At 43.7% G+C, this 26,811-nt stretch overlaps 1 protein-coding gene across 1 annotated transcript in view; it reads left to right on the top strand.

The window, feature by feature from the left end:
* The window catches only part of LOC126202937 (cubilin-like), a 771,281-nt gene that overhangs the window by 432,473 nt on the left and 311,997 nt on the right, over positions 1–26,811 (top strand). Inside the window, exon 41 of the mRNA XM_049937033.1 lies at positions 2,700–2,858. Within this exon, the coding sequence (XP_049792990.1) occupies positions 2,700–2,858 (159 nt within the window). The remainder of the gene's footprint in view (positions 1–2,699; positions 2,859–26,811) is intronic.

Below are 26,811 nucleotides of genomic sequence, written 5' to 3'. Positions count from 1 at the left end.
TACAGAAAATGTGGGGGGTATGACACTAACGTCTGCTCCGGTAACGACGAGAAAATACCGGCGCGAACCTACATCGAAGGTGTACAGACGTCCTCGTGGGGTGGGGAATCTGACAGAATGCAATGTCTGTGGGCGCCCCTGCCTGTATCCGCGGGCCGTGGCGCCTACTGCGGCCCGCGTGCAGCGTTTGGGAACACGCAGGGCGGACGGCAGTTGCGAGCGGCATCCCTGAAGGTGGTGTGAAACCAGCATATGCGTGAATCGGCTATACTCGTCCCACCCGCCGAAGCGTCCCGCGGGGGGAAGGCGGGGCGGGCAGGTGCTAGCCTGGTTGGGGTGGGGAGCGGCTGTTGCCGACCCGCTGGCGGTTCCCGGTCTTGGCCGCTAGGTGGCTGCTGTTCCGTGTGCTGTCCGCGATACGCGCGCGCCCGACCTCTACCGCCCGACGGTGGAAGTATACACACAGGGTTACCAACCTCGGCGGTGTTAGGCACTGTGCTGTGTCGAATAATGGCGTATGCCTGATCCGCCAGCCGTAGTTTATCCTCGAGTGACGCTGCTGTATGTGGAAGCAAATGTAACTGTAGTTCTTGTGGCAGCTTCACCAACCACAATGCTCAGAGCGCTAAGTTCGGCAGGATCTCGGTACCGACCTGTGCACGCAAGCGTCGCCACAGCTGTGAGGGTGTTCTGTCGCCTAAAGTCTCGTCGTAAATTATGTTGTGAATAGTATCGGCCGGCGGACGAGAGAGGCGTTCGATAAGTAATGCGCGAGCAGAGGCATATTTGTTGCTCTTAGGAGGGTTCAGCAATAAGTCACTGATGAGATCAGGGTGGTCGTGCAGGTGGTTCACTAAACACACGAAACGGGTGCTGTCGTCCGCAATACCGTGTATGTCCAACATGTTGTCCACCAAGGTAAACCACGTCACTGGGTTGTCTGGTTGTAACGGCGGCAGCTTCGGAAAACGGCCGGGGGCCAGTGTTTGCGGGGCTGCAGGAGGGGCACGAAACGCACGGGGATTCTGCACGGTGTTCACTGGTGCAAAATGTGCCTCAGTGGCAGGCGATGTGTTGCGTTGAACGTCCGTTAGCTGTGTTGGCGAGACGTGGTATCCGGTCCATGTAGGCACGGAATCTGTGCGGCCACACGACAAGCACGGCGCGGCAGGCGCGGGCGGGTCAACTGCCGGCGCAGCTGGAATCTCGAGCAGAGGCGCGAGATCGCGATTGAGCGCCGAGTGACGGGGCGGAACCACGGCAGGTGCGTCGCCCGAGATGTGCGCGGGGCGGCAGGACGGGTAGGCGTATAAATGGTCCGGCGCGGTTGGCGCGAGTGTCCCTTCGACCGGCGCGAAGGGGGGCACGTTAAACGGCAGCCGTGCATGTGGACCCAGAAACTGGCCAGCCGCGTGGTCCATGCTGTGCGGTAGAAACTCGGGGTTTCCGGGGTCCTGTGCTGAAGGGGCATTCTGTTGAGCGTAGAATGCCGTAGAAGGTGTCTGCGACGATGTGTACAGCGCCCGGTGTGGTATGCCGGCAGAGTTTCGAGTCGTCCGTCCAGGCGAGGCAAACACGGGAGATACGAACATTCCCGGTGTATTAGTGGCACACGGGGTGAAGCGTTGCGCTTCACAGTCGAATGTCAATTCTGCGGTCGCGGCGTCGTGCGCTGCCGTAAAAACTGGAGGCTGCGACATTGTCTATTGGCACGAAACCGGTGATACACAGCGAGCGACTGCAACGTATTTTCGCGACTCGGGGTCACCAATGTGGGTATTATGGTTATAGTGACGGTCACTGCACCAAAAATCACAACTTATTACGATAAGGCACTTTTATTACGGTTTGTATATTTACATGAGCACCAGAAAAACAATGCACAATTTCCAGACACGTGTATCACTCATCAAGACGCAGCCGGGACTGCCAAAGAAGCTCGAGTCCCCAAAGACCTCTTACTCTGCGCTTCGCCAGTGAAGTTACTGGCAGTCGACTGTCGCCACAAATTGTTAGAGAAAATGTCTGAACTTTTTTATGTTGAAACAGAAGTCTGACAAGAAGACTGACATCCTCCTGACTGTTCTCTCTTGTGTTACATACAGTAACTGGAACCTGGGACAAAGAAGTTAAAGAAATAATTATTGGCACATGATTTTAAAAAACTCCATTGGTTGGTTGTCACAGATAATTTAGATCTCTCCCGTAATAGGAAAGAAGCAATTAATTTTGTTCATTTTGCTATAAAAAAAATGCATTTAAAATGGGACTCCCTAAATTTCATACATGCAACATGTAACATCATTACACAGAGGTATAGAGGGATCTTTTCGGTATCTCCGTGGAAGATATGTAGTGAATACAATTGGGTAAATAAATAGCTCTGGGGCTTGAATTAATATACTTAGCAGAAACCTTTCAACCTTCAAGATTAAATCATGAAGTAAACAAACACTGTATCTGTAAATTGATCTGATCTGGAGCAGATATGAAACACTGATACTATTGAATGCAGAACTAATACACTGCAACATATTAATCAAACTGCAAGCATTATTCACCAAGGAAATGCTGATAATTCACAAGTGCTGCAGTCTGGCTGTGTGTGATTTTATGATATAAAAAGCTTGAAGTATATAAGTGTAAACTGTAATGAAAATATTGATAGATTGGCATTCAAACAAATGTTTTCATGACAGGAAAACTTGGAACACAAGACTGGACTCTTCTGGTAGAGACTTGTTTAAGCAATGCATCATCTCTTGGATACATCCATGGTTCCAGCCTTGTTAAAGTTGTCTTCCACGCAGATTACAGGTCACGTGAACACGCTGGTTTTTCAGCTACTGTCTATAGAGGTATGTACCAATGTTCCTACAATCATTTTCCATTTCTGATATATATCTCTTAGTATGTAACTAATATTAATTTTAATTTGTGCTGTTGGGTACATTTTTGTTTAAGTTATGTGCTCCATGACTAGTTTAGTGCATAGTAAAATTTCTTCACACTCTCTGTGAGACTCTGTATATCAAAGGGTTTTGTACAGCTGTCATTCTTAATAGTACAAGCCTTTCACATCCCAGGTTCTGTCATCCTGTATGTGTTTTCCTTCTATCTTAGGACATGACTAATTAGTTAGTCACTTAATTGTGTGCCTTTAAGTGTTCAATCAGGTTGTTGATTCCATTTTCTGTACAATGTTTCGATGACCAACCAGTCTGGTTGGAGTCTAGGCAGTGAGTGCACATAGTACCATAGCTCACAGCATCTTAAGAAGAAGTCTCTAGTGGGGTCCAGGCAGCTGGTATACATAACCACACAGTTTGCAGCACCTGAAGAAGACAACTGGGTTGGTTGTCAAAATATTATATAGGAAAATGGAATCAACAACATGGCTGGACATACGAAAAAGCACTATAGCACTATTAATCACTCTGAGAAAAATTGAGAGATTACATCACTTAATTATGAGGGGAGGATCTGGGTAAGCTCTGTTATAAGAAAGAGTGGCTTCTAAGCACACCTATCTTCCTAAAAAGATGTCAGGATGAAAAAGTAACTATGTTTGGCAAAATCAAACGTAGTATTAACATACCAGCAGTCAATTGTATTATGCATCCTGTAAGCCTGTCTCTAGTATGAGAGAGAATTCATGACACCCGATGAATGCTAGATGTTACACAAAAGTAGTGCAGAAAAGTTTGAGATAAGAACCAGGGGACAGCAGAGTAATTAATCTCACTGACAAGGGTGTAGTGAAGATCTTTGCTAAATGGCTAATTTTTGTACCTGCTCCAAAAGTGCTACAAATAGCAGATAGGACCAGTTTTACATAGCATGTTGCAGGTTCCCTCCACTGGAAGCAGCAGAAGACATTCACCTTGATGCTTGCAGAACACTTACTAACACACAAATCTTAAGATCTATCATCTTCAAGAAAGAGCATGGTTCACATAGAAGAAGATTTTTCACCTTTTTTTTAATGACATTGCTTACAGAAAAATATACATGATTCTATCAATAAATCAAGAGGAGGATAATGATCTGCTCAGCGTGTCCTACTAGCCACAAAACATCATTAAAAGTCTTAGAACGCAATTAGTTGTGCCAACATGACTGTTGGGCTTCCTACCATACACAAGGAAGGCATTCCTCTAATATCAAATTTTTAATAATTGTGTGCTTGCATATTGATTGCCAAATATCTGAAATGTGTTCTCAAAAAATTTGTGGGGACGTGTGAACATGACATTTACCATTCTGCTCACTTTGTACACTGCCTAAGTCAGTTGCAGCTCTGTGATATGGATATTATGGTCAGTTTTGATTTGCTTTCCATCGTTATAAGAGTTCAGTATTCTAAATGCTCTAAACTAATTAAGGGAAAGTTTAATGATTTTTTTCACTAAACATTTTAAGCATGTTCTCACATCAGATTATTTCTCGTTTAATGGAAACCGATGACTTATCAATGGTAGTCCATTATTGTCTGTCATGGTGTCATAGAAAATCTATACACAGAACATTAAGCAAATTCTGTAGATGTTATAACCTTTAATCACCAATAATTGCGTGGATATTCAAACACACTCACTTAGAAACAATAGCTTGTTACATGATAACAACTCAGTATCTCTTATTCGACTGCCGTGCTGTGACATGCAGCTGGCGCTGTTCGTAGCTAGGTGGCGCTCCCGCGCTCAGCCAAGTTGCGGAGCGCCTCTATCGCCGTTTGCGCATACTGTCGTGGCGGCACTGTTATATGTCGTGGCACTGTCACAACACTTTTCCCCCCCTTGGAAAAAAAAAAAAAAAAAAAAAAAAAAAAAAAAAAAAAAAACCCTCACTTCCTTGGAGACATGGGCAGTGCGGAGACATCCATGGCCTCTTGTGAGGCCCCGAGAAGATCCCACGGAGAGACACGAGAGTATGGTCAAAAATGTCCAGGATGGAAGCTTGTGCATGGAACGTGCCTCCTGGACGAGATGATGGGTGAAAACTCCGGAGCAGCATCCTTAGGTGTCGTGGACCTGGGGGTGTGCTCCAGCGAGATGGGTCCCGGAGAAGGCGGCGTCGCGACTGGGGCCGGTTCCGGCGTACTCGGAAGCGGTAGCAACGTCGGCTGCATCAACACGTACGGTAGATCAGCAGCAGTGACAGGACTGGCTTCTCAGGCTGGTGGAGGCGAAGGAAGGGGCGGTGGCACAAGCGTGGCCACCACTCATGGGCACATCTGGTCGTAATGGCGAACAACCATGCCGTCGTCCGTACGTATTTCACAAAGCCGGCAGCCGCGAAGAGCCTTGACCACACCTGGAATCCATTTAGGGCAAGATCCATACCCTCGTGCCCACATGCTAGGGGACACAGCACAAGGCCTGACAGGGTGAAGCAGGTGCAGTAGAGTGCGCGGTTGGCGGCCATGCAAGAGTTCAGCAGGGCTGCGATCACCCAGAGGCGCAAAGCGATAAGAACTCAGAAATTGCAGCAGAGCGTCACTAAGGAATTTTTTCATCTGGCTTTTGAAAGTGCGTACAAGGTGCTCGACCTCCCCATTCGATTGCGGATGAAAGGGCGGTGCTGTAACATGATCAATCCCTTGTCCAGTACAAAAATCACGGAAGGCCTGCGAGGAGAACTGAGGGCCATTGTCCGTGACGATCGTGGATGGAAGACCTTCTAGCGCAAAGATTTTGGACAAAGCCAGCATCGTCGCCGCAGTGGTGGGCGACGGACATCGAACAACAAACGGAAACTTCGAGAAGGCGTCAATCAACAGTAGGCAATAAGTACCGAGGAAGGGGCAGGCAAAGTCAGCGTGCACCCGTTCCCATGGCTGCACCGGATCAGGCCATGGAGAGGGCATAGTACGAAGTGCAGCCAGTTGTTGAGCACACTGACCACACGCAGCAACCATGTAGGCGATGTCCGAATCAATACCGGGCCAATAAACGTGCCTGCGGGCCAGGGACTTAGTCCAAGAAATCCCCCAATGGCCTTCATGCAACAGTTTGAGAACATCTTTGCGAAGAGAGGCTGGCACCACGACCCGTGGAGATGCGCCATCCGTGGCCAGAAGAACAACACCATCACGAACCGACAGACGAAGGCGCAAGGCATGGTAGTTGCGAAGGGTATGCGATGCCCGGCCCTTGGTCCTGTCTGGCCAACCCCGTTGAACAAAACCGATCACCTGACACAGGACCGGGTCCCGCGCAGTAGCTGATGCAACCTGCGAACCTGTAAGTGGAAAACCCTCGACCGCACTACGTTCTTCCTCATCAATGTGGAAACAGAGTTGTTCATCACGATCGAAAACCGGGTCGGGGCCCATCGGCAATCACGACAATGTGTCAGCATTGGCGTGCTGGGCCGTCGGGCGATAGTGAATCTCATAGTGAAAATGAGACAAGTATAAGGCCCAACGTTGCAGGCGGTGAGCTGCCTTATCCGGAAGCGACGCCGATGGGCTGAACAGAGAGACCAGCGGCTTGTGGTCGGTGATGAGGTGAAACTTAGAACCATAAAAAAAAACGCTGAACTTTTTTAGAGCATAAATGATAGCGAGCACCTCCTTTTCGATTTGAGAGTAACGCCGTTGCGCATCGTTGAGGGTCTTGGAAGCATAGGCAATGGGTTGTTCCGACCCATCCTCATACCGATGGGCGAGAACAGCCCCTTGGCCATACTGTGACGCGTCAGTCGCCAGAACCAAGTGCTGACCCGGATGGAATGTGGCAAGCCAAGGCGCTGACTGCAAATGAGCCTTCAGGTGGACAAAAGCCTGCTCACACTCGTCGGACCAACAGAAAGGGACGTTTTTGCGTAACAGTTGATGCAGAGGATGAGCTACCGCCGCCATGGATGGAATGAATTTGTGATAATAAGCAATCTTGCCTAGAAATGCCTGAAGTTCTTTGACCGTAGACGGCCGGGGTAGAGCGTTAATGGCCGCAACGTGCTGACGTAGAGGACGTATACCCTCACGGGACAAGTGGAAACCAAGATACACAATGGAGGGTTGGAAGAACTGTGACTTGTCCAGATTGCACCTCAACCCAGCCGAATGCAAAACCCAAAACAGTGAACGCAAATTGCGAAGGTGCTCCTCAGTGGAGGCCTCCGTGACAACAATGTTATCCAGATAGTTTATGCAGCTGGGAACGGAAGCCGTGAGCTGTTCCAAAAACCGCTGAAAAATGGCCGGCGCGCTAACGACGCCAAATGGTAACCGCTGGTACTGATACAACCCACAAGGAGTGTTGATGACGAGAAACTCCTTGGAAGAAGCATCCAACAGCAACTGATGGTACGCCTCCGATAAGTAAGGTTTGGAAAAGAACTGGCCCCCAGCGAGGTTGGTAAATAACTCCTCATGACGGGGAAGAGGATAAGTGTCAATGAGGCTCTGAGCATTGACAGTGGCTTTAAAATCACCACACAATCGCAGACTCCCGTTTGGTTTAGAAACCACCACGATTGGCGATGCCCATTCGCTGGAGGTAACAGGAAGGAGAATCCCTGAAGCTGCTAACCTGTCTATCTCAGCCTTGACAGGTGCACGCAACGCCACCGGAATAGGGTGTACCTGGAAAAACTTAGGCGAGCTGTAGGTTTAAGAGTAATGTGGGCTTCAAAATCCTTGGCACGACCCAGACCAGCAGAGAACACGGACGAAAATTCACAACACAATCCATCCAGCTGTTGATACGGAATATCCTCAGATATGAGGTGCACATCATCATCAATGGAGAACCCGAACAACTGGAAAGCATCATAACCGAACAGGTTTTCAGTGCCCGCATGATCCACCACATAAAATGTGAGGGGCCTAACAACAGACTTGTAGGCAGTGAAAGCATCAAACTGGCCAATGATAGGAATTTTTTGTTTATTATAAGTTCTCAGATTTCGCGTAACTGGAGAGGGAGGGGAGCCCAACTCCAAATACGTGCGAGAATTAATGAGAGTTACTGCAGAGCCAGTGTCCACTTGCATGCGAATGTCTTTATCCAGAACACGAACAGTAACAAACAACTTATTTGTTTGAGAAAGCACACAGTTAACATCCATGTCCGATGTCTCGTCCTCGTTGACAGGAACTTCAGGGGACTGACACACAGAAGCAATGTGGCCTTTTTTCCTACATGAATTACACGTGGCCCAACGTTTTGGACACGCGACCCTGTCATGCTGTACGAAACAACGTGGACAAGAAGGAAGTGCAGAACGAACCTGCTTCTGTGGTTGCTGTTTCCGCTGCGAGCGTTGCGGCCCAACGCGATGTTGTTTACGCGAGTGAACCGCCGCCACATCTTCGTTCTCCTGTGTAACAGGCAAATTTTCTGTGTCGAAAGTTGACTGTACAGCGCCTGCATCACACCACGCGTCTATTTGTGCGCCAGCAGCGTGAGACACTTCAAAGGATTGAGCGATGCTTATAACTTCCGACAACGATGGGTTTGGCAGTTGTAGGGCACGTTGCCAAACTTCTTTATCAGGAGCAAGCCGTAGAATAGCATCCCTAACCATTGAATCAGCATAAGACTCATGATGAGTGTCCCTGACAAACTGACATTTCCTACTCAGACCGTGTAGTTCCGCCGCCCAAGCCCGGTAAGATTGATGGGGCTGTTTATGACACTGGTAGAACGCCACGTGGGCGGCAATGACGTGGGTGTTTTTTCGGTAATAGTGAGACAATAAGTCACACATTTCTTGGAAGGACAGAGAGGCAGGTTCCCGCAGAGGGGCTAACTGAGATAGTAGCTGATAGATCCATGGGGAAATCCAAGATAGAAATAACGACTTACACATAGGAGCGTCGACAACGCCGAAAGCCAAGAAGTGTTGCCGCAAACGCTTCTCATAATCCTCCCAATCTTCAGCAGCCTTGTCGTAAGGAGGGAATGGAGGCAGAGAAGAGGAAGACAGACGATGAGTAAGCGACGTCGTCAACACCTGAATAGTGGCTGTCAGCTGTGTTTGTTGTGCATGAATAGCAGCCGTCAGCTGTGTTTGTTGTTCAACGAGCGCTTGCATAAGCTGTTCCATGTCTGCCCCGTCACGAACACACAAATCCACAACGCAGTGAAAATATCCGACCTCGTCGCCTAAAAGTGTTATAACCTTTAATCACCAATAATTGCGTGGATATTCAAACACACTCACTTAGAAACAATAGCTCATTACATGATAACAACTCAGTATCTCTTATTCGACTGCCGTGCCATGACATGCGGCCGGCGCCGTTCGTAGCTAGGTGGCGCTCCCGCACTCAGCCGAGTTGCGGAGCGCCGCTATCGCTGTTTGCGCGTACTGTCGTGGCGGCACTGTTAAATGTTGTGGCACTGTCACAACAGTAGAATCTGTTGAGTTCAAGCTAACAGTTTCTATCAATATGTGTACGACACATTTGTGGTGTGCTTCTTTGGAATGAAAAAACTTGAAGGGTTCTTGGTATATTTATGCTCTATCCATTTTAATATAAAATTAATGCTAGGTGTTGAAAAAAGAAGACCAGCTACCTTTCCTTGAAATTTTAGTCAAGAGAAAAATGGACAGATCCCTGAGTCAAAATGTATATAGAAAACCTGCACTTACTGACGTCTGTCTCCACACCTCAAGCCATCATCATCTGTCACTAAGAAATTTCATACTGATGGGTCTGGTGCATTCTAACGTTTTTGACGCTGATTTAAAGTGTGAAGTAGACATACAAACTTCCCACTTCGTTTATACAAGGTGACTTACTTGAGATTCGCAGCCGATCTTCTTTGCTGACTGCTGGAAAACTCTCTTGACTTCATCTCCGTAGAATGATGTAGGTATGGGAATATTTAAGCCTCTCTCTCTACTTGTGAAATAAGTAGATCTGCAAACTTTACATTTCATGTGGTATATTTGAACTCCATATAGAATAAAATTCTTACTTTCCACATACATGTACAGCTTCCAGTAAGTCATTCATTCTGTCCAATGTCAGAAACAAATTTAATTACATTTATAAAAGAGCTGGCTTAATAACCATGACTCTACTTCACATGAATCATAAAACAGGTCTTGCCTCTAACAAGGCTGGATGAAGACTCTATAAGAGACATTTTTTCAATTGTTCTTGTTCCACATAACAATAGTCAGTGACACAATACACACAGAGTTGCATATAAACTCCGTGGCTCTTCCTTAGACACACACTAACACATCTATGGATTGGCTGATGGGTACTTGCGGAGCCGTTCGACTGCTGCATCCACCTTCTTCACGTGACTGATTTTAAAGCTGCACATACAGGCGTGACGTGCAGTAGGTAGCATTTTACCATCCCACACTCATATCTAGACTATCGTGTGTTCAAGATAGTAGAAGGCTGAGTGGTTCTAGAATTTACACAGAAATTCTTGAATCCCTACTGCATAGTGCTTGAATTCTGTACGACAAGGAGGGCCATATCAAAGGATTACAGCACCTAAGACTAGTGTTCCTAAGGGATGAATACTTCTGCAAAAGAGTTGGTGTTCCAGTCAAGATAAACAATTTATGAGAATGAGGCTGACACTGAGAAAGAGAAAGCAAAGCTAAGAATCTCTTATCTGGCTTATGCTGGACAAAGTCTGGAAACATTGGTTGACTCCTGCAGAAATGTGGCACCTAATGTATTTTACTCCCATCAACAAGCATAAAACGTTTTATAATGTACACTGATCAGCCAGAACATTATGGTCACCAATCTATTATTGATATAAACATGCCCAGGTGATAGCAGTGTCACCTGGTGAGGAATGACTGCTAGTCAGACACATGAGCTGTGTATGTACTATCAGGGAGCTTTCTGTCTGTGGGTCGGAAGGTGTGCAATCTATCTGAGTTTGAATGAGGGCAGATTGTGTGCTTGGCACAAGCATTTCAGAAATTATACAACTTGTCTGGTGTTTGAGGAGTGTCATGGTGAGTGTCGTCAATATACGGCAAAGCTGTAGTGAAACCACACCCGGATGTTGTGGGGTTGAGCAGCCAACCCTCATTACGGATGGCGGATGTAATAGACTGCGCAGACTAGTGAAACAGAACAGGTGGTGAGCTGTGCTGAAATTAACATCAGGCTTTAATACTGGACAGAGTATAAGTGTGCCTGAAACACAGTGCACTTACACACTCCTGGCAAGGTGCCTCCACAGCCAATGACCCACGCATGTGCCAATATTAACACCACAGCATCAGCAGCTACAACTAAAGTGGGCACATGACCATTGGCATTGGATATTGGCACAGTGGCAAAGCACTGCATGGTCTGATGAGTCCTGATATCTTCTTCATCATGATGATGGGAGAGCGAGAATCCATCGTCTTTCAGGGAAACAGCTTCTTGATATGTGTACTGCGAGATGGAGACAAGCTCCATTACACTCTGGAGAACATTCGCATGTGCATCCATGGGTCCAGTGGAGCTTATGCAAGGCACCATGTTAACTAAGGAGTATGTACTCTGGTTGCAGACCACATGCACCCTATGTGACGATCGTGTTTCCCGATGTCAGTCCATTATTCAACAAGATAATGCACCATGTCACAGGACAGGAGTTTGATGGAGTTGTTGGAGGAACAGTTGATGCTGTCCCCCCTACTTACCAGATCTGAACCTGATCAAACACATCCAGGATCTAGAATGCGATTGAATGTGACATTAGAGTTTATTGCCCCCTTGCCACCCGCCACCCCCCTCCCCTTTCCCCCAGAATTTAAGGGAAATAGGTGACTTGTGTGTGTGTAGATGTGGTGTCAACTCCCTCCAGCGACATATCAAGGCCTCACTGTTTCTATTCCATGATGCATCAGCACTGTTATCCATGCCAAAAGTGGCCATACCAGCTATTGGGTAGTAGGTGGTTGTATTGTTCTAGCTGATCAGTGTATATAATCTAGGAGTCTCAAAGCTGGTTTTTTATTGAATTTTTTTCTGGTATAGCATGTCTTTACATGAGGCAGACAATTGGAACATTCAAGAAGAAATGCAAAGAACATCAAGGACACACCCAACTAAAACAGTCAAGGAAATTAGCCATCTCTCACTGCTGCAAGTATAATCATGAGGTGAAATATAATTGAACTGCTATCATATTATGAATGTCAAGCTTCTGGGACAACATAATTGAGGAATCTATTGAAATAAATATGTCAGGATAACCAAAAGAAAAAGATGGATGTTGCAGAGTAAGCAAGGTTTGGGTCTCTCAGTCAGTTTATTAAGAGCATACTGCCAATCATCATTCAGAGGAAATATAAGTTCCAAAGAATAACTGTGCAGACTGTGAACAACAGGCAAGCATCAAAGGGCATTGTGGGCAGCAGATGGAATCCAGGTAATGGTACACATAATGGCACAGCTTGCAGCACCTGAAGAAGACAACTGGTTCAGCTTTCAAAATATTGTGCATAAAAATGTAATTACCTTGTATCATTTTATTTACAGCACCATTTTTTCTACAGTGATGTAATGATATGTAGTTTTGTAGATATTGAATTTACGGTGAGGAGTCATTTGAAAAGAAAATTCACTTAACTCTAAAGCAGTAGCAGAACAACCCAATGAGCTGGAGTCTAACATATTTTGACAAAATGTGGAATAACCAATAAAGTAAAATCTACTGGATGAAACTTTTGTAACTTCCTTTGTGTGCTTTGTGGCTTTTTAGTGGATACAGGAGTGAGGAACAGATGCAGTTAATAGACAGAGAATACAGATTGTGGACAGAGAATTCAGGTATTAATTTATTCTATGATTAGTTATCAAGTAGTAAAAGTAACACATAATGTTGTTTCCTGTAGGTGCAGTGTTACAAAGGTTTACAATTCAGTCAATCTTCAATACAATGACTACTCCATAGATGACAAACCTTACCAGTATGAAAGTCTGTAAATGTTATGAAATGACAAACACACAAAATGGGCTCTGTGCTTTGATGTTTGAACTTAAGCAGACCCACTGCTAGAGTTCTGGAGAGGGGATGCTTGCATATCATTGGCAGCGACGTAAGCATTGGTGGCAGCACCCTTATGCAGCAGTGGCAGCTGTAGGAAATGTGGCATAACTCACTGACTCACTGTGCACATATTTTAAAGTGCAACAGAGCAGATGGCAGTCGATACTGCAGAAGCAAGTTTGAGTGTGCAGCTTTGAATTAGATCTCTAAAGGGCAGTTTACCTTGAAATGTCATAAGGGGAAGGGCTACATGATATTAGTCAGGTGTACCAGTTGCTTTGGGTCTTCAGTGTATATGTAATGTGCAACATTAATGCAAAGATGAAAAGATTCACACATAAGAGACTAGTGTGGACAGCTGCATGAAACCAGTGTTTCAACTAATGACTACAACAACAATTGTGTTTGCTGGTAATAAGGGAGTTATTCGATTTTTTGTGAGTGTGTACAAATTATACATTCTCAAAAGATGATATTACTTGTAAAACCATAACTGTAGAAGAGAGGCCTCACAAACTATTGTAACAAACACTAAAAGTGAATACTAAAGTGTTAACTTGTTTATTGAGCCAAACATAAGACAGCACAGACTGCAACCCCAGGAAAGTGATAGCCAAAGGCAATACTGTGTTAGTAGCAATGTTCGAGCCCAATATTGTGATGCAAATCTATAGTATAACCAAGAGCAAAGTTCAAACAGCGTAGTGTTTAGAAATTGCTGGTGTGGCATGGTATGATGACAGTGAACAGCATGATGAAGAGTGATGTTTCCAAAAAAAAAAAACAAAAAAAAAAAAAAAAAAAAAAAAAAAAATGTGAGACAGTAACAGCAGAAAGCTAAGTACTACTGAAAATGTAAAGAAACATCAGTTCAGTAATCACAATAGCACAACTGCACAGTAGCACAGAGTATCCCAGAAGGTGGCTGATAGCTGCTGGGTGATGTAGCATTATGATTTGTACTTGGTTGAAACTCTAACACTTGGGATGCCATAAGCACCTGGTGCAAGTGGCCTGGACCAGAGCTGACTGTAACTGCCTGCTGAACATAGTACCATGGCTTAAATACACTGCAGGCAGAGGAATATCTAAGGGCTCTTTGTGACCACATTACCTGCTGACAAAAGCAGGCAGTGCTGGTGTAGTTGCTTAATGTGCTGGCTGTGCACAATGATGGTGGTTTCCGATGGTGCCTGTTCGCATTAAGCCTGTAAACAGAAAGATTGTAATCAGCAGTGAACCCAAACATGGGATGTACTAGCGAGCTGTGTGACAGTCTCTGAAGGAGGACCACCCATTGGCCAAGAACCAACAACCCACAGAGGACAAATGTCCTATTGGAAACAGGAATGTCTGATTATCCAGGAGACCAGGGCTGCATACACTACAAGAACCATATGGTGATATGTAATTGCTTTTAACTGTTACTATTAATGTCCCCAGTATCTCTTTCTCATATCTAATCTATCAGTTGTAAAAGATGCTATCGACTAGCTCATTTTAGTCACATCTCTTGGGGGGACAATGTTGGGACAATGTTGAAGTCAAACGTACGGATGGCAGTGGAGTGCTTCTTGCTGCAGACGAAACCTGAGATTCTCACATCTACCTCTGTCCATTCTTGTATCATATTTTCCATTTTTGTGGCATCTATATGGCATTTCAAAAACTTAATCTCACTTGCTTGTACTTTACTTTTTTCCTTTATCATCCATGGTTCATGTTTCTGCAGTATACATCAAAATTGGTGTGTAACGTATTTGGTAGGACAGGACAGAATGGAATGCATCGTCTTCTTCTTTTATGATGGATTCTTTCTTCCATATCATTTCTCTCACACACTTCATAACACTATCAGCCTGCCTTACCTATTCAGTTATATCCTGGTCATTACTTCTTTTATTCTGTGTTATGCTCTTAGGTACTGGAAACTATCTACTGTTTTCAATTGCTTCTCGCCCAATGCCACTAAGTCCCTCCCTTTCTTTCTTGTTGTGATCACCTACTCACCATTTCTTTACATTACAGTTTGGGTCATATTCTTGGCAACTGCTTCCCAAATGTGTAATTGATTCTGTACTTTCATTTCGTTATTCTCAGATACCATCAAACAATTAGCAAATAACATTTCTGTCATCCTGTTTCTAATCTCTCTTGCCACATATTGTCATTATATGAGGGCTATCCACAAAGTACATTACGTTTTGGAATTAAAAATAAATAAAGTATTGGAAATTTTTTTTATTATATACAGATGAAAGCCACACTTAAATACTACTTTTCTACATAGTTGCCATTTAAATTAAGGCACTTATCGTAGCGATGGACGAGCTTGGAAATTCCTTCGTCGTAAAATTCGGCCGCCTGCGCCTTCAACCACGTGGTTACCTCTTCTTTTGGGACAGAAAAGTTGTGATTTTTGTGGATTTCCTGGAAAGAGGCACTAAAATAAACTCTCAAAGGTATTGCCAAACTCAGCACAATCCCAGAAGAGCAATACATAACAAGCACAGGGGAAAGTTGGGCTCAAAGATCTTGCTGATTCACGAGAACGCCCGGGCCCACACGGCAAATGCCACTTGTGAAGTTCTCGAATTTTTTAAGTGGGAGTTGTTTCCTCATCCGCCGTACAGTCCCGACCTGGCACCGAGCGACTTCCACTTATTCCCAGCAATGAAGAAGTGGTTGGCTATGCAGCGTTTTGATGATGACGCACAGCTTCAAGAAGAGGTAACCACGTGGTTGAAGGCGCAGGCGGCCGAATTTTACGACGAAGGAATTTCCAAGCTCGCCCATCGCTATGATAAGTGCCTTAATTTAAATGGCAACTATGTAGAAAAGTAGTATTTAAGTGTGGCTTCCAACTGTATTTAATAAAAAAAAAATTCCAATACTTTATTTATTTTTAATTCCAAAACGTAATGTACTTTGTGGATAGCCCTCGTATCATCAGTTACCACTATGAAAAGTAACAGTGGCAGTGCCTTTCGGTGTTTCAGCCTATTACCCGTTTTAGCACTCTATGCTCAGTCATCCCACTTACGTACAACTTATACATTCTTGGTACAACTCCTTTAACCTATATATAGTTTCTCAGCGTGTTTCCTTCTTAGTGCCCCCAAACTGTTCTTGTGGGTGTTGTGTCATATGGTTTCACTAAATGAAGGAACGCCATCAGTAGATCCCTCCCATACACATAGTGGTGTTTCTGAAACAGTCTCACCAAAACTTTGAGATCTACTGTGGAACTCCCTATCCTAAAGCATGTAGTTTTCTACATACATTTAACACCCATCCTATTACTTCCTTCTTCCTGTCTTCTGGAGTTATCATATCCTTCCATATAGCTCTAATAACCCTGTAGAGCTATGGTGGAGCATTTCTTCTGCTTTTTTGATTACTTTTACACTTAGTTCATTTACTTGTCCTTATTTAGTGCCTCCTCCACTTCTGTGCACATTAGCTATTGTCCCTTTTCCAATTCATCCTGTATGGGACCACTGTAGTAATTTGAGCCAGTGTACTGAAACCCAAATGACTGTCTCAGCAAGAAATTGTTGTACTGATTGGATATTACAGTTGTTTCTTAACTACAACTACTTTTCTTTCAACAGTAAGTTCTCCACCCAAAATGTTGGACTGGCTATAGGTTCCAATTCTTGAAGAGTAGCAGATATTTCTATTAACCACACATTTTGAAAGAAAATTTTCACCAATGTGGGAACATCCAGTACTTTAGTCTTTTACTACAAGCATTATGTAGATCAAGATTTAAAAGTTCACTGATTTTGAGCACTTGTGCCTGCTCACACTCTTGCTTGTGAGCAGCAGTTGCGGACAGGTGGAGAGTGAGGGAAATTCGTGTGTAGTATTTGCTCGTGACAGGCATGAGAGAAGTGCCAGTTGTGAAATATGAGGAGGGCTGTTTTGACAGCAGTGCCATCTGCAAGCAGTGCTGAAATGAAATGTCGTGTGGCGATGACCTCCCGTCTGGTAGACTGGTTGCCAGTCGCAAGTCTTTTAAGTTGATGTCACTTCGATGACATGCGGCAAGCGGTGCTGGCGGGTTGGTGCTGTGTGACATTGATGTCCTTGGACTTCAATCTGGAGTGTGAGGAATCTTACCATTTTATGTAAAAAGATGGGTTCAAATACTGTTTAGTGTATTTTAATGTGCTGTCACTTACAAGAAGTTCAGTTTACAAAGGCACTACATATCTTAACATGTTAAGAATATGGAAATAGAAAATATGAAGAAAGGTCTCTGAAGAGGAAGAAAAAGAGAAAAAACAACTTCACTGAGTGAGCATTTGGGATGAGTCACAAAACTGCACTACTTTAAGTCCTTGCACCATTTCAACGATGGTGATTTAGAAAAAGAATACTTGGTAGTTGCAGCTGAACATTTATGTTGACTTAAGGGAGAACAGTTTTGCATTAGCATTTAATTAATTGCAATGTTCCAATGCCAACTTCTTCTGAAACTGTTTTAATGTCTTAAGCTGTAAGGTGCTAGCCTTTGAAAATGACCATCTTTGGTTTCAGCTATTCTCAGTTCAGTTGCCAACATCTTATCATTGACTTCAGCATACTTACACTACAATAATTGTTACTTTCCTTACATTACTATAACTTTTACTTTTCTTTTTAAAATCTTTCCTTTTTTACAATTAGTTATTGAAAGTTTATCATGGGTAAATGATAACTTGAGGACCAAAATTTATTTTTCTTCCTCTTTAAATGTAAATGCTTTACAATGACCAAACATTGATCATGAATGAGTGACTGCAAACAACAAATATCTTCACACTAAGCGAGATGAAAAATAGAATCAAAGTAAATCATAGGTGGCACCATGTTTTTATATCTCGACTTTGTCACTCATCACTTTTACTACAGAAATAATGGTAGCAGTTGGAATTTCCATTTTGGAATGGTTCAAGTAGGGCAATGTGGTCTCAGTGGTTATGTCACTAATAATAAATATGGGCAAAATACACTGTCTGTAATAATTCACCACTGATCCATGTTTCTGTACTTTAGGAATAATGCTCGATAAGAAATTACTCTGCATACACAATAATGTTACTACCTTGTAGTACAACTCAGTACTACATCTACATACATACTCCACAATCCACCATACGGTGCGTGGCAGAGGGTACCTTGTACCACAACTAGCATCTTCTCTCCCTGTTCCACTCCCAAACAGAACGAGGGAAAAATGACTGCCTATATGCCTCTGTATGAGCTCTAATCTCTCTTATCTTATCTCTGTGGTCTTTCCGCGAAATATAAGTTGGCGGCAGTAAAATTGTACTGCAGTCAGCCTCAAATGCTAGTTCTCTAAATTTCCTCAGTAGCGATTCACGAAAAGAACGCCTCCTTTAATCTAGAGACTCCCACCCGAGTTCCTGAAGCATTTCCGTAACACTCGTGTGATGATCAAACCTACCAGTAACAAATCTAGCAGCCCACCTCTGAACTGCTTCTATGTTCTCCCTCAATCCAAACTGACAGGGATCCCAAATGCTCGAGCAGTACTCAAGAATAGGTCCTATTAGTGTTTTTAAGCAGTCTCCTTTACAGATGAACCACATCTTCCCAAGATTCTACCAATGAACCCAAGATGACTATCCGCCTTCCCCACAACTGCCATTACATGCTTGTCCCACTTCATATCGATCTGCAGTGTTACACCCAAATATTTAATCGACGTGACTGTGTCAAGCGCTACACTACTAGTGGATTATTCAAACATTACGGGATTCCTTTTCCTATTCATCCGCATTAATTTACATTTATGTATATTTAGAGTTAGCTGCCATTCTTTACACCAATCACAAATCCTGTCCAAGTCATCTTGTATCCTACTACAGTCACTCAACAACGACACCTTCCCGTACACCACAGCATCATCAGCAAACAGCCACACATTGCTATCCACCCTATCCAAAAGATCATTTATGTAGATAGAAAACAACAGCGGACCTACCACACTTCCCTGGGGCACTCTAGATGATACCCTCACCTCCGATGAACACTCACCATCGAGGACAACGTACTGGGTTCTATTACTTAAGAAGTCTTCGAGCCACTCACATATTTGGGAATCAATCCCATATGCTCGTACCTTAGTTAGGAGTCTGCAGTGGGGCACCGAGTCAAACGCTCTCTGGAAGTCTAGGAATATGGCATCCGTCTGACACCCTTCATCCGTGGTTTGCAAGATATCATATGAAAAAAGGGCGAGTTGCGTTTCACAGGAGCAATGCTTTCTAAAGCCGTGCTGATGCATGGATAGCAACTTCTCTGTCTCAAGGAAATTCATTATATTCAAACTGAGAATATGTTCGAGAATCCTGCAACAAACCGATGTTAAGGATATTGGTCTGTAATTTTGAGGATCTGTCCTTCTACCCTTCTTATATACAGGCGTCACCTGTGCTTTTTTCCAGTCGCTCAGGACTTTACGATGGGGAAGAGATTTGCCATAAATGCAAGCTAAGTAAGGAGCCAATGCAGTAGAGTACTCTCTGTAAAACTGAATTGGAATCCCGTCTGGACCTGGCGATTCATTTATTTTCAACCCCTTCAGCTGCTTCACAGCCCCAGGGATGTCTACCACTATGTCCTCCATAAGGGAAACTGTATGAGACTCACGGCTTACATTTAATTACCTTAGAGTGTGCCCTCATAAACCTCCCTTAACCATTTGCAATACCCAAATCCACTGTTGTATGCAGTAATATCATAGGCAACATAACACAGACCAATTCAGACAAAATTATTGAAGTCAAAACTTTACTGTCATCACATTTTAGAGACTCATGAATTCTGCTATCAAATATGGACACAGCATACAAGCCACTCTTGACTAAACCTGCACCAACTTAAAATCATTTGACCTTTCATTAACTGACACACAAAACATGAAGAGCCCGACTCCTACAAAATTCAGGAAATGATTATTCTCATCATGCCCTACATCAGTTACTGCATTCTTCAAACTTTGCTTTTCAGACACAACTTAGCCCAAGAAAAACTTCTGATACTTTTTCAACAAAAATGCAGAAAATTTCACACGGACTAAAAAATGAGACAATTTGCTCCAGGTAGGGAATGACCACGACACTAGTAAATGAATCCTGACTCATATGTAGTAACAATATGTCATTTTACTGACTCAGGCTCACTATCTCATCAGCTCCTCAATAGTGACTGACACAAACCCCCTTCAATATATCATAGTTGAACCATTAGCACAGGTACATGTAGGGTGCTACTATTATTTCTTAACAATTTAAATAAAGAATCTTGTGGCTGTCGGTTGCTCCTCTAACGACCAGCTCGTCCAAGATAATCTCTGGTGCACGCCAGATCTGCGGTCAGCCAATGATGTGTGAGTGATCTTTGCTGTCTGTGTATGAATACTTGCATGGCTGGACACAGTACAGGCTTTTTCTAGAACATATTCATCACACACAAAAATATTTGTGATTGGTTTGAAGAACATTCTGGATAAATCGAGCGAATGATTTGACCATCCCATCAAACATTTGTGGGACATAATTGAGAGGTTAGTTTGTGAACTTTCTCACGATTATGGACAGCTGTAGAAGCAGCATGGCTCAATATTTCTGTAGAGGCCTTCCAACGACTTGTTGAGTCCTAGTCACATTGAGTTGCTGCACCATGTCAGGCAGTAGGAAGTCCAACACAGTTCCATAACTTTTGTCACCTGAGTGTAAAACTAGGAAAATGTATCCTCTGGAACAGTCGGAGATTATGGAGATTAGCACAAAAAATTCAAATATGTTAAATGAGCATGATACAGAGTATGTGAACAACTGTCTTAAAAATTGTGTGAAATTGTTATAATTTTTATTTTATCTGTATTAGGTACATTTAATACCTGTTCTGTCAGTAGTGTGGGTGCCTTTACCACCTACTGCATGTGATAATTTGCACTCCTCTTAATTTCATAGGGAATATTTGATACCTGTGATCCCTGGTGGGAATGTCTTCAAATTCTCAGCTGTGTATAAAAAGTGTTCAGTTGCATTGCATCCAGATCTGTTTTTGTGGAGGAAGGAAAGGCCACACTCATGAATTTCAAATCCCATTTACACAGTTTGCACGTTGTTGTTGTTGTTCTTGTTGGTCGTGGTGGTGGCCTCCAACCTGAGGACTGGTTTCTTGCAGCTCTTCATGCTAACCTGTCCTCAGTGAACCTCTTCATCCCTGCACAGCTATGGATTCTACAAGGCATGGTCTCCCTCTACAGTTTTTACCCTACTCTTCCCTCAGTTACCCAGATGACAATTCCTCTGTGCCTCAGGATGCATCCAGTCAACCAATATCATATTTTAATTACATTTTGCCATAAAAATTTTTCACCAATTGGATTCAGTATCACAACATTACTTATTCATTGTGCTCATCTAACATTCAGCATTCTTCTGTAGCACCACACTTAAAAAGCATCTACCGGTATTCTCTTCTTGTGTGATCATCCGTATTTCACTTATATACAATGCTACATTCCAGACAAATACCATCAGAAAAGGCTTCTTAACATTTAAAATTATATTTGAAGTAATGAATAATTTTTTTTCCCCAGGAAAGATTCGCTTGTTATTGCCATTCTGCATTTTATTCCCTCTCTACTGTGGCCACTGTCAGTTATTTTACTGCCCATATAGCAAAATTCACTTACCATTTTAAGTGTCTCATTTCCTAACCTAATTCCCTCAGCATCAACTGATAAAATTTGGGTTTATCTCATGGGTTCCTACATTCCTCCAGAATTTAAACTGGTCTTTCCTGAGGTCAGCCTCTACATCTACATCTACATCTACATCTATACTCCGCGAGCCACCTTACGGTGTGTGGCGGAGGGTACTTATTGTACCACTATCTGATCCCCCCTTCCCTGTTCCATTCACGAATTGTGCGTGGGAAGAACGACTGCTTGTAAGTCTCCGTATTTGCTCTAATTTCTCGGATCTTTTCGTTGTGATCATTACGCGAGATATATGTGGGCGGTAGTAATATGTTGCCCATCTCTTCCCGGAATGTGCTCTCTCGTAATTTCGATAATAAACCTCTCCGTATTGCGTAACGCCTTTCTTGAAGTGTCCGCCACTGGAGCTTGTTCAGCATCTCCGTAACGCTCTCGCGCTGACTAAATGTCCCCATGACGAATCGCGCTGCTTTTCGCTGGATCATGTCTATCTCTTCTATTAATCCAACCTGGTAAGGGTCCCATACTGATGAGCAATACTCAAGAATCGGACGAACAAGCGTTTTGTAAGCTACTTCTTTCGTCGATGAGTCACATTTTCTTAGAATTCTTCCTATGAATCTCAACCTGGCGCCTGCTTTTCCCACTATTTGTTTTATGTGATCATTCCACTTCAGATCGCTCCGGATAGTAACTCCTAAGTATTTTACGGTCGTTACCGCTTCCAATGATTTACCACCTATGGCATAATCGTACTGGAATGGATTTCTGCCCCTATGTATGCGCATTATATTACATTTATCTACGTTTAGGGAAAGCTGCCAGCTGTCGCACCATTCATTAATCCTCTGCAGGTCTTCCTGGAGTACGTACGAGTCTTCTGATGTTGCTACTTTCTTGTAGACAACCGTGTCATCTGCAAATAGCCTCACGGAGCTACCGATGTTGTCAACTAAGTCATTTATGTATATTGTAAACAATAAGGGTCCTATCACGCTTCCTTGCGGTACTCCCGAAATTACCTCTACATCTGCAGATTTTGAACCGTTAAGAATGACATGTTGTGTTCTTTCTTCTAGGAAATCCTGAATCCAATCACAAACCTGGTCCGATATTCCGTAAGCACGTATTTTTTTCACTAAACGTAAGTGCGGAACCGTATCAAATGCCTTCCTGAAGTCCAGGAATACGGCATCAATCTGCTCGCCAGTGTCTACGGCACTGTGAATTTCTTGGGCAAATAGGGCGAGCTGGGTTTCACATGATCTCTGTTTGCGGAATCCATGTTGGTTATGATGAAGGAGATTTGTATTATCTAAGAACGTCATAATACGAGAACACAAAACATGTTCCATTATTCTACAACAGATTGACGTAAGTGAAATAGGCCTATAATTATTCGCATCTGATTTATGACCCTTCTTGAAAATGGGAACGACCTGTGCTTTCTTCCAGTCGCTAGGTACTTTACGTTCTTCCAGAGATCTACGATAAATTGCTGATAGAAAGGGGGCAAGTTCTTTAGCATAATCACTGTAGAATCTTAAGGGTATCTCGTCTGGTCCGGATGCTTTTCCGCTACTAAGTGATAGCAGTTGTTTTTCAATTCCGATATCGTTTATTTCAATATTTTCCATTTTGGCGTCCGTGCGACGGCTGAAGTCAGGGACCGTGTTACGATTTTCCGCAGTGAAACAGTTTCGGAACACTGAATTCAGTATTTCTGCCTTTCTTCGGTCGTCCTTTGTTTCGGTGCCATCGTGGTCAACGAGTGACTGAATAGGGGATTTAGATCCGCTTACCGATTTTACATATGACCAAAACTTTTTAGGGTTCTTGTTTAGATTGTTTGCCAATGTTTTATGTTCGAATTCGTTGAATGCTTCTCTCATTGCTCTCTTTACGCTCTTTTTCGCTTCGTTCAGCTTTTCCTTATCAGCTATGATTCGACTACTCTTAAACCTATGGTGAAGCTTTCTTTGTTTCCGTAGTACCTTTCGTACATGATTGTTATACCACGGTGGATCTTTCCCCTCGCTTTGGACCTTAGTCGGTACGAACTTATCTAAGGCGTACTGGACGATGTTTCTGAATTTTTTCCATTTTTGTTCCACATCCTCTTCCTCAGAAATGAACGTTTGATGGTGGTCACTCAGATATTCTGCGATTTGTGCCCTATCACTCTTGTTAAGCAAATAGATTTTCCTTCCTTTCTTGGCATTTCTTATTACACTTGTAGTCATTGATGCAACCACTGACTTATGATCACTGATACCCTCTTCTACATTCACGGAGTCGAAAAGTTCCGGTCTATTTGTTGCTATGAGGTCTAAAACGTTAGCTTCACGAGTTGGTTCTCTAACTATCTGCTCGAAGTAATTCTCGGACAAGGCAGTCAGGATAATGTCACAAGAGTCTCTGTCCCTGGCTCCAGTTCTGATTGTGTGACTATCCCATTCTATACCTGGTAGATTGAAGTCTCCCCCTATTACAATAGTATGATCACGAAACTTCTTCACGACGTTCTGCAGGTTCTCTCTGAGGCGCTCAACTACTACGGTTGCTGATGCAGGTGGCCTATAGAAGCATCCGACTATCATATCTGACCCACCTTTGATACTTAACTTAACCCAGATTATTTCACATTCGCATTCGCTAATAACTTCACTGGATATTATTGAATTCTTTACTGCTATAAATACTCCTCCACCATTGGCGTTTATCCTATCCTTGCGGTATATATTCCATTCTGTGTCTAGGATTTCGTTACTGTTCACTTCCGGTTTTAACCAACTTTCCGTTCCTAATACTATATGCGCACTATTTCCTTCAATAAGAGATACTAATTCAGGAACCTTGCCCTGGATACTCCTGCAGTTTACCAATATTACGTTAACTTTTCCTGTTTTTGGTCTCTGAGGACGGACGTTCTTTATCAACGATGATAATGTTCTCTCTGGTAAGCCGTCAGGTATTTTATCGTTTCGCCCAAGGGGGGGTCCCTCTAACCTAAAAAACCCCCGTGTGCACGCCACACGTACTCTGCTACCCTAGTAGCTGCTTCCGGTGTGTAGTGCACGCCTGACTTGTCTAGGGGGGCCCTACAGTTCTCCACCCAATAACGGAGGTCGATGAATTTGCAACCATTATAGTCGCAGAGTCGTCTGAGCCTCTGGTTTAGACCCTCCACACGGCTCCAAACCAGAGGACCGCGATCGACTCTGGGCACTATGCTGCAGATATTAAGCTCAGCTTGCACTCCGCGTGCGATGCTGGTTGTCTTCACCAAATCAGCCAGCCGCCGGAAGGAACCAAGGATGGCCTCAGAACCCAAGCGGCAGGCGTCATTCGTTCCGACATGTGCTACTATCTGCAGCCGGTCACACCCAGTGCGTTCAATAGCTGCCGGAAGGGCCTCCTCCACATTACGGACGAGACCCCCCGGCAAGCACACCGAGTGCACACTGGCATTCTTCCCCGACCTACCCGCTATTTTCCTGAGGGGCTCCATAACCCGCCTAACGTTGGAGCTCCCTATAACTAATAGGCCCGCCCTCTGTGACTGTCGGGACCTTGCCGGAGAATCGGCCACTGGCCCAACAGGCGAGGCATCCTGTGGTGGCTCGGAAACGATGTCATCACCACTAGGAAGCACCCCGTACCTGTTGGAAAGGGGTAAGGCAGCCGCCACGCGGCCAGATCCCACCTTCGCCTTTCGGCCAGGCACGCGCGAGCCCACCACTGTCCGCCATTCACCCTGGAGCGATGGCTGACCGGTAAGATGCTCACTGCCGGAAGACGCAGCGACATCAGGGGTTCCATGTGATTCCAAGGCCACCGAAGTAGGCATAGGTCTCACCACAGTTGCCCCAACGCCACTACGAGCCGACGCCTGCGCCTCGAGCTCGATGAGCCTAACAGACAAAGCCTCCACCTGTCCCCGAAGAGTGGCCAATTCTCCTTGCGTCCGCTCACAACAACCACAGTCCCTACACATGACTATGTTTACCCTACTCTATACGGTGACAAATTCCCAAGATAATCTTCTGATGAGCTACTCTGATAATCAAGAAACACTCACTGAAATACGAGACGCGAAAACTACGCTAGGTTTTCCCAGAAAAACTATTTAAAAGCTAAGCGCAGCAAATAAGTACAAAAACACTGTTATTGAAATAAAAGGTTCTACCTAGTAAGCACTCGAACACGCAAGAAATTACAAAAATAAACTAGTAATTACACAGATAACTGAAAATAAGTCGCTGCTGTTTGTAAAATATGTAAGAAGCAAACGGTGTACTCGCCTTAGTAGTAGCAGGAGCTAGCGATGCGCTCTCGCTGACGGTCTAACTCTCATGTAAATAATTTGTCAGTATTTTGCAACTGTTACTTACATTAAACAAATCATTTGGTGGTATTTATTCCTGTCAGCACAGTTAGCATATACATATTTATTTTTCAGAAGCACATTTGCTGATGGACTATCTTTTAAGAAAATGACTTTTTTATGATGGAAAGACTATGAAATTTTTATTGTATTTTATATGTGTTCTTACCTTGCACCTTTATACAATGATGGCACTGCTGTGAACACTTCAAATGGATGAACGTTTGTAAATATTTTTCATGTAATGAAGATTCTTATATGAAAATACTTCTGACGATGAAGGCATGTACCTTCAAAACATGGCGAATGGTTGGGCATACCCTTAGCTTTCAAATATCTGCAAAATATCTCTATATTCTTCTTCTTCTTCTCTGTCTGTATTCAGCAAATCATCAATGTTTCTTCCACAGCTGTTTGAGGTCTTTCTCCTTCTCCACCTCTTTCCCATTCTTGTCAACCATTTTTATGTTTTCTGACATTCTTCTTTTCCTGTTTCTAATAATTCCATGCAGTATTATATTATACCTTTACTATTCTGTTCAGTCGTCATGATCCATTTTCCCATTCACTTTCTCTTTTCTTCAAACATTTTTTTCTCTCTTTCTCTTTCTTCATTTATATTTTTCCTTTGTTCAGTTGCTTGTGATGTCCTTTGTTGAAACCAATACTGCTTCTTTAACTTGAAAATTCCACTA

Source organism: Schistocerca nitens, chromosome 9 (assembly GCF_023898315.1).
Source record: "Schistocerca nitens isolate TAMUIC-IGC-003100 chromosome 9, iqSchNite1.1, whole genome shotgun sequence".
NCBI lineage: Eukaryota > Metazoa > Arthropoda > Insecta > Orthoptera > Acrididae > Schistocerca > Schistocerca nitens.
This window is presented reverse-complemented; position numbering and strand designations above follow the sequence as displayed.